This window comes from Balaenoptera borealis (assembly GCF_965194805.1).
Source record: "Balaenoptera borealis genome assembly, chromosome: 18".
Lineage (NCBI taxonomy): Eukaryota > Metazoa > Chordata > Mammalia > Artiodactyla > Balaenopteridae > Balaenoptera > Balaenoptera borealis.
In genome coordinates this window covers 9,324,490-9,338,492 of record NC_138877.1, presented here as the reverse complement: position 1 = coordinate 9,338,492, position 14,003 = coordinate 9,324,490, and the positions used below count along the sequence as shown (strand labels likewise).

Below are 14,003 nucleotides of genomic sequence, written 5' to 3'. Positions count from 1 at the left end.
ATTGTCTTGCTAATTTTCTAATCTAGTCTAATGATCATCTTCACAAGCACAGAAACTTGACCTCTCCATTATCCCAGAGTGACTCAGGCTCAGAGGGACTAACACATAGTAACCAAACTCTGAAGAGGTTGAATATTTAATTGCTTTATTTATTTATTTATCTATCTATCTATCTCTCTACCTATCTATCTATTTATTTATTGGCCACGTCATGCAGCACGTGGGATTTCAGTTCCCCGACCAGGGATCGAACCCATGCCCCCTGCAGTGGAAGTGTGGAGCCCTAACCACTGGACTGCCAGGGAATTCCCTAATCGCTTTATTTAAATAGGATGTATTCCATTCCACTAATTGGAATGTTATTATTCCCCATCCAAGGTAACCTCCCAAATACTTTAGTATGAATAATTTAGGAAGTTAATGTAGTCATCATAAGGTTGATTGATGAGCAGGGAATCAAAGCAAAGAGATTCTCCATCTTGATATGAACAGTGTCACAATAAAGTTCATGGGAGTTACGGTGGAGATGCACAGTCCATCCCTGCCCCCCAACAGAGACTATCTCTAGGGATTGTATCTCTCAGATCCTGGTTTTCTTTTTTTGATGATGCTGGAAGCATCCTGACACTTTGTTTCTCATGGCTGACCGTGTCCTATTTATTATTTTCTTTCCTCAGATATGCTAATATCACCAATTTCACCAAGATCCTGTTTTTGCTCTTTTTGTCCTGGGAGACAGCCCATATCCTATCATTATATGTTTTAAACGATGGTTCTTGTCTATGTTAACACTCTTCCAGGTTAAAAAGTGCATCTAGTGCCTCTGAATCTGCAATGTCATTTTCCAAATGATCTGGAGTAAAACCGTGGAACTATGTACTTTCTTACTGAGATGCTTAATCCAGTTTAACTCTCTACGGAAAGTTTAAGTAAAACCAGTTGTTATTTTAAATTATGAAATGGAAAGAAAGCATACTTTTCAATGCTTTATTGTCTAATCTTAATTCCATTTAGAAAAATAACTTTAATGATAAAGGTAATCAACCTTATATTTCATTTTACTCTTAGATTAAAAACATCTTAAACAAAACATCCCATAGATTTTCCCATAAAAACACTATTAATAGCTACTTACATCTTTTTAAGTTCTGTGTATTTGATGAAAACTTTATCTGAAAGACTGTGAATACTGTTTTTCTTAAGAGACCTAAAATAACATGGAAAGAAAACGTTATCATGGATTTTATGACCAACCAAACTCTTCCCTAGAAGCTGCATGCCTGAGAATATTTGAAGATGCTCCATACCACTTCACACACATTTGAAAATGCCCATAATAAATAAAAACTTTCATGTGAGAACGAAAAGTCCATAAAGCAAAATTAAAGCAGTTTGCAAATATTTGACAAGGTTAGCCAGTTCGTACAATATAATAGACTGGAACATCTATGGTGATTTAACTTTTTCTTCTCTAGATAATTTAACAAAACACAACAAAAATCCTAACCAACTCATGCATGCCCAAATTATGATATGTCTGCAGGCAAATTCCTGAGGCTCTCAAAACTTCTATGCAGAGTTCAGAAAAACTTGCACAGTTATGTCACAGCTAGCTTTGTGGATCTTTTACACCTTAAAGTCTTGGACAAATTACCACTACTTAAAATGAGATAGAGTGAGTGAGTACCTTTCCTTTTTTTTCAAATTTTTTTTTTACTTGTATAGTACTGGCATATTAGTAATAATACATGAATTGGAAAGTAATTGAAAATAACTCCAGGCCACAGACGTTTGTGAGCTAAACGATAACCTGGCTAATCTAACATACAGTGTTTTGAAACATTTTTTCCCTGGAGAAGAAGCGTGCAGAGTTCTCTGATGGCTGGTGGTTTTAAAGGGACTTTCTATGATTTTGCTAATATATAAGTAGCATAAAACAGAACAAAGAGAGTTTAGATTAGACTACATGGTTTTCATGTGACTTTAGGAGCAAATATCAAGATTTGAATTTTACTCACAGTAATGTCACATTGCTGGAAACAGTTGGCACAGACTTCAGGCCAGCATTTATACATTCCAACTCAGTTTCTTTGCAGTCACAGCGTTGTGGGTACTGATTTAAAACTAGGGGGCAAAAAGTGTAACGATTCAATAGGGAAAAAAAAGCTCTTTAATTATGACTTTATTTCTAGTAACTGGCATTGTTCTTTTTCCATTGAATGTATAACATTCACATCTTGTTAAATGAACTTATTCTGGCCCATAATAAAAGCAAACAAGAATTTTCTCCCAGTCAAATATAGACTTGGGACTTCCCTGGTGGCGCAGTGGTTAACAATCCGCCTGCCAATGCAGGGGACACAGGTTCGAGCCCTGGCCTGGGAAGATCCCACATGCCGCGTAGCAACTAAGCCTGTGCGCCACAACTACTGAGCCTGCTCTCTAGAGCCCATGAGCCACAACTAGTGAACCTGCGTGCTGCACCTACTGAAGCCCGCGTGCCTAGAGCCTGTGCTCCGCAACAAGAGAAGCCACCGCGATGAGAAGCCCGTGCACTGCAACAGAGTAGCTCCCGCTCGCCACAACTAGAGAAAGCCCGTGCACAGCAGTGAAGACCCAATGCAGCCAAAAATAAATAAATAAATAAAGTATGAAAAACAAAACCAAAAACAAATATAGACTCATGTGGTATTCATCTCAGTTCTAGCTTCTAGTGGTCATTTCAGAGGCATTTAACAAGGGATTAGAAAGAAACCACAAAGATGTTTAAATAGCATAAAAGCATATGGTGAACAAGATTAAGTTCTTCTCAATGAAAAACATGAGTATGATTGAGTAAATCTTTAATGGGTATAACTGAGTCAGTTCCATTTAATTGAATGGCACAAAGAAGTTGCTCAGTAAATGCTTGTTGGTTAAAATTAAACTCAATTATTTTCCCCCTTTCAAACTTCTCTTAGAGCTTCGACAACAGTGAGATGCAGGCTGGGCACTGGCCACCACTGTGCCTTAGTGAAATCAACCAACCCAGACACTCTATCATTCCGGCTCTTAGCTTTTCATCACTATGAAGTTAACGTGGTAGGTAAAAGTTGTAGAGAAACTGTAAAGCAGAAAAAGACCAAAGATCCATCTATCTGAAGCATTCCGAAGGAACAAAAACACTTTAGGATTTACTTTGAAGGAACTCACATAATTATTAATACAATGGCATATTACCATAATTAGTAAGATTTATCATAATATATTAATAATATATAAACATTATCACATAATTCTTTTATTTACATATTATGTAGTTATTAATTATGTTAATTGTTAAAATAATGGCATATGAGAAATCTATGGAGAAACCAGGCCAAGTTGGTCCGCAGAACAATGACTCTGTGTGTGTGTGTGTGTGTGTGTGTGAGAGAGCGAGTGAGAGAGAGAGAGAGAGAGAAAGAGAGAGAGAGGGTTGGGGGATGATATTAATGGAGCATTTGATGTTGTCTCTGATCCTGTGGGTATTTGTTTTGAAGGAGCTAAAAAAAGTGAGAGTTATTTTCAAATGTTTATATTTATTATTTATTTAAATCTAATTATAAGTTGTTTCTAATTGCTCTGCTTCTTTTAGATCATTTTTATTCAAACTTCATTTTTAAAATCAATTTCACCAAATTTTAGTAAATCCAACAAACTTTTATTGAGTACCTCCCTAATCCAAAAGATGCATTCTAGTGTATAAGTGTTTAGAAAATATTCTGTGGTGTTCGTAGGCTTATGCTAATCATCTCAACTTCCTAAAGATAACTCCAGATTGTTTACTTCAATGTTTAATTGACATTGAAAATAGCGGTTACATTATTAGATTGAAAGCCTAGGATTGGAAGCTCTTATTTACCAATAAGAGAATTTCATGTACTCCAAGCTGAGCCAGTTGACTAAACCAGAAATGTGAGTGGAACTCCCTCACCTGCAGGTCAGTTAAACCCCAACCTCTGGATTCTTCTTCTGAAGTGCCTCTTGAAGCTCTCCTACCTCACTCTTCCCAGAGGTATTTTCTGGGCTCAGGTTCTTAGTATTAGCCTGGAGCATTGCAAGAAACATAATGTCCAGCGTCTCTTTCACCAAGCTTTCTCCTCAACCTCGGCAAAGTTGACATCGGGGTCGGACCAGGACCATTCCCTGGCGTGAGGAGCTGACCTGTGCACTGTAGAAGGCTCAGCAGCGTCCTAGGCCTCCGCCCGCTGGATGCCAGCAGTCACCCACCCCTCTCCAGCTGTGACAACCCACAATGTCTCCCGACATTGCCAAATGCTCTCCAGGGGCAGAATGGTCTCAGGCTGAGAACACCGTTCTAACCCATTCTTTAAAATTCTGGTAGAAGAATCATTTTCACATACACTTCTTATCACTTCATCTTCCTCTTCACTAAATGGAAATAAGCTCACAACTTTGGTGGTTGCCCCTTGTATACAGCAGTGATCTCCACCATGGCATGTGTACAAGATGACCCATTGTGGTTCCGGAAGAGAATGTTAGAATTTTCAGTTATATTTATTTTTAATCCTTTTAGTTTACTCTTTTCAATTTCTAATTTTATGTATGATATATTTGTGTATAATAAAGTATATAATAAGTGGCAATTATAACCTGGTATTATAAAGTGCATAATATACTGTAGGGTAGTATTTAATATATGGACTTTATATACATATATTATGTAACCATACTAATGTATGCTTGTAATTGTATATACACGTACATAATTATATCTATGTATATACATATTATATGTCATATAATAATAGATTAACATATAATATAATCTGTGTATATAGAGAGATATAATTCTATCTCTGGGATAGAGGCCAAACTCCAGAGAGTGCACCCAAAACCCTCTGTGCGCTGGCTCCACCCTTCTGGGTCCAGCTCCTGCTCCTCCACCTCGTGTACTAGAACGAATGTGAAGCAGGCTCTGACTGACCCCACTGTTTTGCTGATCAAACTCCCCTGCTCATCCTGTCACCTCTTCCCCTTCCCTCCATCCAAGGACTTCCAAGTCCATCTCAATGTCACCTTGTCTGTGGATTTTTCCCCATCCCTGGCACAGCCATCATTTCTCCCAAAGGGCTTCCACATTCCCTTGTGCAAGCGTCCTTCCTTCAGTTTCGCACAAATATTGTATCATTCCTGCTTCTATAAGGGTCTGTCTTTCCTGCAACAGTGTGAGGTATTTGAGGACCTCAGTCATCCTTGCACTCTCAGTGCCTAACATAGGTCCTGGAAAGTAGTTGGTGCTTAATATCTTTATTAAAGAAAGTAACCAAAGGGAGTAAGATCTTTATTATTTGTCACAAGTATTCAGTACCTATGTATTCTTGCACTCACAGGCTAATACATAGAATGAGCATGAATGGAGCATGTTGTTCTCTTCTTTCCATCTTTTCAGTCCCAAGAACAGATAATAGACCAGTTGACCACTGAAATACATTGAACTGAAATTGAAATTCTTAAGGGAATTTATCACACTACCCATATAAATCCATGCCCCATAAATAATGTTGCTTGCAAAGCTGAGGCTGAGTCTTCAGAACAATACTACTTACAGCACTCCTGTGTTAATGCCACATTATTAGCATCTCCATGGACTGTGCCAAACAGAGTCGCCCATCCACTAGTGTCTCCTGTGAAACACACGGCGATGAACATGTGTCAGTTATTCTAGAAATAAAATATCAAATTACAAAACAAAAGTATAAAAATTTGATCATGAAATCAATTTTAAAAATTTGTTTAAGTAATAGAAAGATAACAAGGGAGAAAAAGGTAGGCAAACATCTGGAGTCTTGTCTTTTTCTGCAATTACAAAGAGTTTAAATGTGTGTATCATAAAATACATAATGAAAATAGATGATTATTTTCCATACATGTGTCCATCTTGAAAAATATCACCTGTCTCTAATGCTGACATTTTAAATGTTTGATCTTAATTTTGAGGTCCCCAGAAGAAAATATAATCTGAATTTTATTTTGTCATATGCACACATGTATGTAGATACATACTTGATATATGTAATGAGTTCTGACAAAGTTTATGTCACCTGACCTTTTTAATAAGGAAAAAACCAAGTTCCTTTTAATAAAGTCTGTCTAGTCCTGATGAGAAAAATATTTTCTCAACTTGTCAGATGATACAATCTGCTTATTTGCCAAGTTTTCCGTTTTTTGCAATAAAATTGTATTCTTTTAAAAAAGAAGGCTTGATTTTTGAAGCATCAGTACTTTAGCATAAACTATTAAAGTGGCAAAACACACAATATGATGTATGATACTGAAGTTCATACAAATAGAAAAGTAAATTTAAATAACTGCCCGCAGGTCCCTTTGACCTCTGAAAATTTTAGTTTATTTTTATTTCTTGTTGATAACCTCAGTGGTTTTTAAAATTATTCCATTTGATGTCTTTACATGAATTATTTAATTTGCGTTCCTAACACCCTCATGAGGTAGATAACATGCATGGTCTAAGATTTCCACTGAAGAGGAAAGGCCAAGAATTTGAGTGACTTGCCATTGGCATCCAGAGAGCTGCCCCATCACGAGCACTGATTGTACTCTACTGTTCTAGGATCTGGTGACACCAAAACAAATAAGAACTCTCCTCAAGGAGTTTATGTCTAGTGAGAGAAGCACAGTGTAAAGACAAGGCAGTCCTTAGTACGGTCGTCCGGGTATACCCAGGGTGCTATGGCAACAGAGAGAAAGGGTGCTTGTCCTAGACCTGGGATAGAGCTTCAGGGTGGGGAGGCATGGCTGGGAAAGCCAAGCTTCTCAGGGGAGGAGGGGACACCTAAACTGCACCCTACAGGCTGAGTAGGAGTGATTCACAGGTGGTGAAGGCAGCGGTGCTGGGAGCATGCATGAGTTCCCAGGGGCAGGAGAGCAGATTCTAGAGATGCACACTGGCACTCCTGGACTTTGCTGTCGCCTCTGATTGCTAGCTGGGCAGTGCCAAGGAGTGGCAGTTCTGTGTGGTATAAAACACACAGGATTCATTCAGATTCAGGAGACCTGGGTTCTAGTGTATACTCTGTGACTAACTAGACATGTCAACCTCTCCTGGCTTCAGTTTCTTCGAGAGAAAAATACACGGGTTAGATTAGATGACATGTACAGTCCTGATATACAGACCTAAAATGGCCTATAAGACCTTTCGTGATCTGACCCCTGTTACCTCTTTACCCTCTTTATCCTTGCTCACTCCGCCCAAGCCAATCAGACTTTTCCTTCCCACAAACACATTGTCTTGTTTCATTCAGCCTCAGGGCCTTTGCATTTGCTGTTTCCTTTGCCTGGAACTTTGCCAGAATATTTCATGGTTTCTTTCTTCTTTTCATTTCATTCTCAATTCAAATGTCATCATCTCAGAGAGGGTTTTTCTGGCTATATCTTTAAAGTAGCCTTTCCCCCAACTCACTTTCTATCCCATTATCCTGTTCTATATACTTCATGGCACTTATCACTCTCTGAAATTATTTAATTTGTTTATGTACAAGTTTACTGTCCTCCTTCTTCACATGGTCCCTGTGAACCACATAAGGGCAAGACACTTGTCTCCCTTGAGCCTGCTGCGTCCTGGTGACTTGGAGAGCACACAATGGGCACTGGATATGGGTCTACTGAATAACTTAATTCTCTAGGCAGGCCCATTTGCACTTTAAGGATATTCCTTCAGCTGAGCCAAATTACCAAGCCATAGGGAAGTGGTCACAGTAAGCCATTTAAAATTAAAACATGGGTATCCAAGTAGAACTTTAAATAATTTTATTTTTTCATCAAATACAACTTTTTCTAATACTGTATTTCTGATTTAAGCAACCTCTATATATGAAAATTCTGGTAATTATCACAAATCCATTGGGGAGCAATTAGTTGTGTCACAACAGGATTCCCTATAGAATACCAAATCCCCTTTTCCCCTTTTTCATCACCATTAGCATTCGATCCACCCCCAGTTTTGGGAGGTTCACAAGGGGTGGTGTCCGTATGGAGCCGAGCCCAGGACTCACCACAGTTCTCCTCGTCAGCTCCGTTCCCGCAGTCGTCCACGCCGTCACAGTGAAACGCACGGGGTAAGCACTGGGTCAGGTTCCCACAGGGAAAATATCCTTTTGGGCACAAAGGAGTGATTGTACTCCCTTCGGTCAGTGCAAAATCTATGTGAAAGAGGGGATAGAAGTCTTACGTAATGGGAAGAAATTGTTAATATGGCCAAACTCTTTTTGTGTTATCCCATTTAATTTTCACAAAACGCTATGAGTTGAGTTTGTCTGGCGTTATTCTTAGTGTACAGTTTCTCTGAAAAATGTTCATAATATTTAAAATAATATTTAATGTTCATAACATTTAAAATAATCACAATCATACCAAACACCAGTTACACCAAGAGTGGAATCAAGGCTCACTTTGAATTTGCTTCAGGAAGGCAACGGTAAACAAAACCAAAGCAATTGTCCTACTTTTGTATGAAATTAAAGACCTGTTCACTCCTGGAAACAAAAAGGTAAAACCATGAGCTAACAGGACCAAATAGGTGGATTTATTTACTTATTAATCGTTTATAAGGAGGATTTGAGGTGACATAATGAAAATACACATGCAAAAGGAGAGTTTAAGTGTGCATGGCAGTGAAATCCAGAACCGCACTGGAAAAAGGAGAGATAATACTGAGTAATAACATCTAACACTCATTGGGCTTACTGTGTGCCAGGTAGTTTGCACAGTGGTTAATCTCAGTTATTCCTTCAACAAGTCTATGTGTGGGTGATAGTATCCTTCCTATTTCAGGGTTAGGGAAGTTGAATGCAAAATCACACAGGTAGATTTGAATCATCCCTCTGACCCCAGAGGCCCATTTTTAACCATCTTGCTCGGGGGAATCAGGAACCCGCATTTCAAGGAGCATAAGTCCTCTATGAGGATGAATTAAAAATAGTCTTCTTGTGCTGGGAAAGTAAGAGAAAATGAATGAGAGTTGAGCAACTGCTGGGTTGAATGAGAAAGCACAGAAAGGAAAGAGAATTAACATTTACAAAGTTACTGTATCTGTGGATAGGATGACCAAAGAAATTCCAGAATTTTAGATGCAAGAGACACTCTTTTAATTTTGAAAGAGTACTTTCCAGAAAATAAAGAGATGTGGGTGTTTTTGTAAATACTCTAGTAAAAATTTGGAAGTCATGTATTTTTTTAAAAAAAAGGGAGTATGGGTTGGACAGAAATAGGTGAGGGAGATTAAGAGGTACAAACTTCCAGCTGCAAAATAAATGAGTCAAGGGTATAAAATGTGAGTGGGGGCGGGGGGAAGGAGTGCAAGATGAAACTTCACAGAAACAGATTTAAGGAGAGTGTAGACTCAGGCAGAGAGTAGTGTAGTAGTCTACTCAGTATAGACTCATCATGACTAATAGAAGGGAACGAGGGCTGTTGGCAAAGTTTTCCTAACCGCACCACTGAAGGTGGCATCATGGCCAGGAATTTTCTTGGGTTGGGGGTTACGGGGCTTTTTAATACTGCAGAGGACCAGAGAATCAACCTTCGAGGAGCATCTTCTACTGCGTGCTGGGTGTTTCCTAATTATTTCACTTACTCCTAACAGCAACTTTGTGTTGTTGGTGTTATTATCCCCACGTAAAGATGAGGAATGAAGGCTGAGAATATGAAGGCACTTCTACTCTGGTTCTTGGGAAAACACCCTGGCGAGGTCTGGGCCCTCCAAGCAAATGCTGCCTTGCACTGAGGTGTTCTCCCACCAGACGGATCACCAGGCTCTCCTAAAGTCGGTGAAGGCTGCTGGCCTTCCTTGTTTAACGAATCATGCCATTTGTAAAAGGGCAGGGGTTTGCTACAGGCACTAAAGCTATGTCTGAGTTACGGTGCATGCCAAGCTTTTAGTGATATTGTTAGAGAGGATGAGTAGGTTATTTGATTTTTTGAGCTTTAGTCCTTTGGTCATGATGACCCTGAAGATCCAGCAAACACATAAAAGCGCAGCATCTGGCCCTCTCCTGGGGACAGCCAGATGAAGCAGTGTCCGTTCTCCCATGGAAGCTGCTGCTGCATCCACTAGGCCTTCCCTGAGTGGCGAGTGTGGCCCTCGGATTCTTTTCTACCCACTGGATTTTTGTTTTTACAAAAGCAAGAACTATTTTCTCTGCTTCTGCTGCAGGGGTCAATGAATGATTTACTATGAGCAATTGGGCGTAAGACCAGTCAGGTCTGACTATTTTAGGAAAACTCTCTGCTGTGTGGCTCTGGGGTTCGGCTTGTTAAGCCTGTTCACACAGGGAGAGTCATGCTGAGTCATAGACTGTAAACTCTCTTAACTTCCTATAAAGATTTCTACAGAGGGCAGATTTACAAAAACTAGCTGTCCTCCTGTGTTTGGAACATGAATAAGGGTCAGTATTCCTTAGTGTAGCAGCTTTAGAATTGTTTAAAATAGTAACTCACAGTTAGAAGTAAATTTGGTATCACATCACAGTCTGGTATACAAACTCACACACACATACACACACACAGAAAGCAAAATTTCTTGAAATATTACTTACCTTTTACTACAGCGGATGAACTCTGATCATTGCTATTCTATCTTATTCAGTTGAAAAGGCATCACAAGTCACTAAGTTGATCTCACGGGCCACTAATGGCATGGGACCCGCTATTTTAAAATATTCATTAGTAATGAAGTCCTCTGGAGACCATCAGACCCAGATTGTAACTCTCTCTGCCACTCCCAAGCTGTGTGACTTCGAGCAAGCTGCTTAACCTCTTTAAACTTTAGTTTTCTCATATTTAAAATAGGGGTAATGATAATATCCCAGGAACCAGACAAGTTAGTGCTTGTGAAGTGCTGAAGAGTGCCTGGCCCACGGTAGACCCTTGGTTAATGTTGGCATACAGGCAATTTCAATGCAAAGTGAAAAAATAGGACTTTAATGGAAGGTTGCTGTGCCTTAGCATTGCATGATCTTTTTATATGACTTCTATGAAAAGAAATAATAGGACTATAATAAAGTTTCTCCAACTTCTTCATGTTATTCAATTTTAAAAGCCATGTTGGGGCTTCCCTGCTGGCGCAGTGGTTGAGAGTCTGCCTGCCAATGCAGGGGACACGGGTTCGAGCCCTGGTCTGGGAAGATCCCACATGCCGCGGAGCAACTCAGCCCGTGAGCCACAACTACTGAGCCTGCGCGTCTGGAGCCTGTGCTCCGCAACAGGAGAGGCCGCGACGGTGAGAGGCCCGTGCACCGCGATGAGGAGTGGCCCCCACTTGCCGCAGCTGGAGAAAGCCCTCGCACAGAAACAAAGACCCAACACAGCCATAAATAATAACTAAATAACTAAATAAATAAACCCCCCCAAAAAAAGTTAAAAAAAAAAAATTAAAAGCCATGTGACATATATGGTTTCTATTTTAAGCAGCCTCAAATCTCTTTTGAAAGCTGAAGAGGGGTTGTAAATGATTAAGCAACAAAAATGTCCTTACAACTTCCTAATAATATTTTTTATTGATCTAGAAGAGGTGATTACTCATTTGATTAAAGACAATTTTGAAACAGAACACTGAGGCTGTGTAAGATACTTTGAAGGTGGCATATTGTCTTCCATTATAGGGTCTTATCATGAAGATAACCTTGAGTTCTCTGAGGGCTGGACTCTACTAAATGTGCATCCTCACAGATGCAGACTCATTGCGAGGGAGACAAACAGTCAAGTGTCACAGACAAGAAGGATCAAGATTATTTCCTTTTCCCTGGGGAAAAAATGGGTTTCACCTAGCAAGTACAGGTGAAGGAACCGGAGGAGAAAGACTGCCCATGTACAAACAGCACCTACCAACTGTATTTCCCAAAATTCTCCATTTTCACCCCAGAATGGAATATTCCTGAAAACAACTCAAGGTATAAATTTTATGTGGAAGGAAAATAAATAAATAAAATCTATTCCATACCTACCCCTTGCCTTCTGTATCCTAAATCCCAGTTGTCTAACCTAGTGCCTCGTACTTACTTGGTACTCAATAAAATTTTTTTAATGAACAAATGAATTAATGGGTCATTTAGGAATAAAAGAAGAGTTGAAGGAATAGCCCCTTTAAAAATGTAGAATTCCCATAGTTGCAGGGTAATGTTTTTATTTTGATGAGAAAGTATTTTTTAGTCTTCAAGGTATTTATCATTTATCATTCGGTTATTATACAATTTAGAAAATGATTAAGAATCCTTGCTGTATTTGGCGCATACTGAAAAAGAATCAATACCCATCTGTAGACAGCATATTATGCTGTCTATTCTTCCTGCCATCTGTGGAAGTGGAGATAGTTTTACTGAAACTCAGGGATTATAAAAACGGAGGATGCCTACATACAAGCTGTGCCAGTAGTTTCTGCAGCAGTTTCTAAGGGACCTGTGTCAAACACACGGCTGAGAGGAGGTCTGAACATATGAAAGAAAATTTCTCCATCATGGTCTTTCTCGTCTCTCTTCTGGTCAATGTTCTGGACATATCTGTGCAAAGGGATTCTAAAATGACTCCTTGATAGCTTTTGGAAACCAACTGACCGCTGCCTAAGAACATACTTTGTTGCCCACAAACCCTTTCCTTGTTGGGAAACTACCGGTGAGGATGATCTTACAGGTGCTCAGTTTGAGAATCGACGGAGGTGAGCAAGACCCTCTCCACTTTCTCTGATTCTCTGCCAATGCTTGTCCTGCATGAAGCTGAAGAAAGCCTTTATCGTCTCAGCCTGGTTTTCTGGCTGAGACTCTCTCCACAGCCCTGCCAGGGAAGAAGGTCCCACCACCCACAGGGAGCCCAGAGGATCCTGGCCAGTGAGGCCATTTCCCAGCGTGCACTGCTCCTAGTGGAGTTCAATCCAGTTCAGATGCAGGGGAGCCTCTGCCATTTACTCTAAAGAGCCAGTTACTGCAGCACAGGAAGAAACATTCATTTAACATCTAGGAAATTTTAGCTGAGTGCGTACTACGTGCTACCTCAACAAGGCAGACAACGTCCATTCCCACCCGGAGCTCAGGTGGCAGGATCTCCAAGAGGGGCAGCAGCGCTACTCAGTGAAGCAAAGGTGAATCCAGGTCATTCGCTGAGTCCACCTACTGGACGCCCCCCTCCTTCTGGGAAGAGCCTGAGCGCCACTAAAACCTCACCTTTCTAGGGCACCCAATTTATTATTTGTTTGAAGGAAACTAGTAAAGTCTGCCTTAAAAAGTGGTTATGTTAAGGTGAGTGGAGAGAAATTACCCTCTTGGTGGTTGTTTTTTAAAGTTAGAAATCTTGTCCCTTTATGCTACTGTTCAGTCCTCCCAGCTTTGACAATATTGTGTGGCCATATCAGTCAGTATGTGTAGAATTCAGATCCAGTTGCATGCACACATTTCCCCCAACTTCCTCCCATTTCAAAGATTCCTACCTTAACTGAGTTTCTCTAAGCCCCTATTTTCTGCAGTGTTCTTCTGAGACAAACCCACCACCTCTGACTGGTGAATGCCCTTCAGGATCCTACTCAGATTTTCTGCAGAAACCATCACCCCATCTCCCTCTTCAGACTACTGCCCAATGCTTGGACAGATTTGGGGAAATGCTGCTTAACTATGTGGGACACAGTATAGGTTCAATACGTGTTGATTTAAATCGGAAAAAAAAAAGAATTTTAAATTGCCAACATCATCCTCACCAGGGATGGATTTCCATCCTATGTCCCCCTTGGCTGGGTGCTTTTATGTGGGTCACAAACTGAACACCATGGTTCTTGGTGGGTTCTAAGGTATATGCAGGCACAAGAAAGATTTCTCTTCCCAAAACATCTCTTCTACTGACCAGTAAACTGCTTAAGCTTCATTTTAAGAGATGCATTCTTTTAGGTTCATATCTTGTCTTTTAGTATTTAAATTCCTATCTTGTTCTGCCATGAGTTTGAAAGACTGGCTTCTTCCTAAAAT

The 14,003-nt window shown here is 40.0% G+C and overlaps 1 protein-coding gene across 1 annotated transcript in view; it reads right to left on the bottom strand.

The window, feature by feature from the left end:
* The window catches only part of RXFP2 (relaxin family peptide receptor 2), a gene marked incomplete at its 5' end in the record, with an annotated part of 117,453 nt that overhangs the window by 67,598 nt on the left and 35,852 nt on the right, over positions 1-14,003 (bottom strand). The window contains 4 exons of the mRNA XM_082365772.1: positions 1,136-1,207; positions 2,019-2,124; positions 5,592-5,669; positions 8,055-8,201. Of these exons, the coding sequence (XP_082221898.1) occupies positions 1,136-1,207; positions 2,019-2,124; positions 5,592-5,669; positions 8,055-8,201 (403 nt within the window). The remainder of the gene's footprint in view (positions 1-1,135; positions 1,208-2,018; positions 2,125-5,591; positions 5,670-8,054; positions 8,202-14,003) is intronic.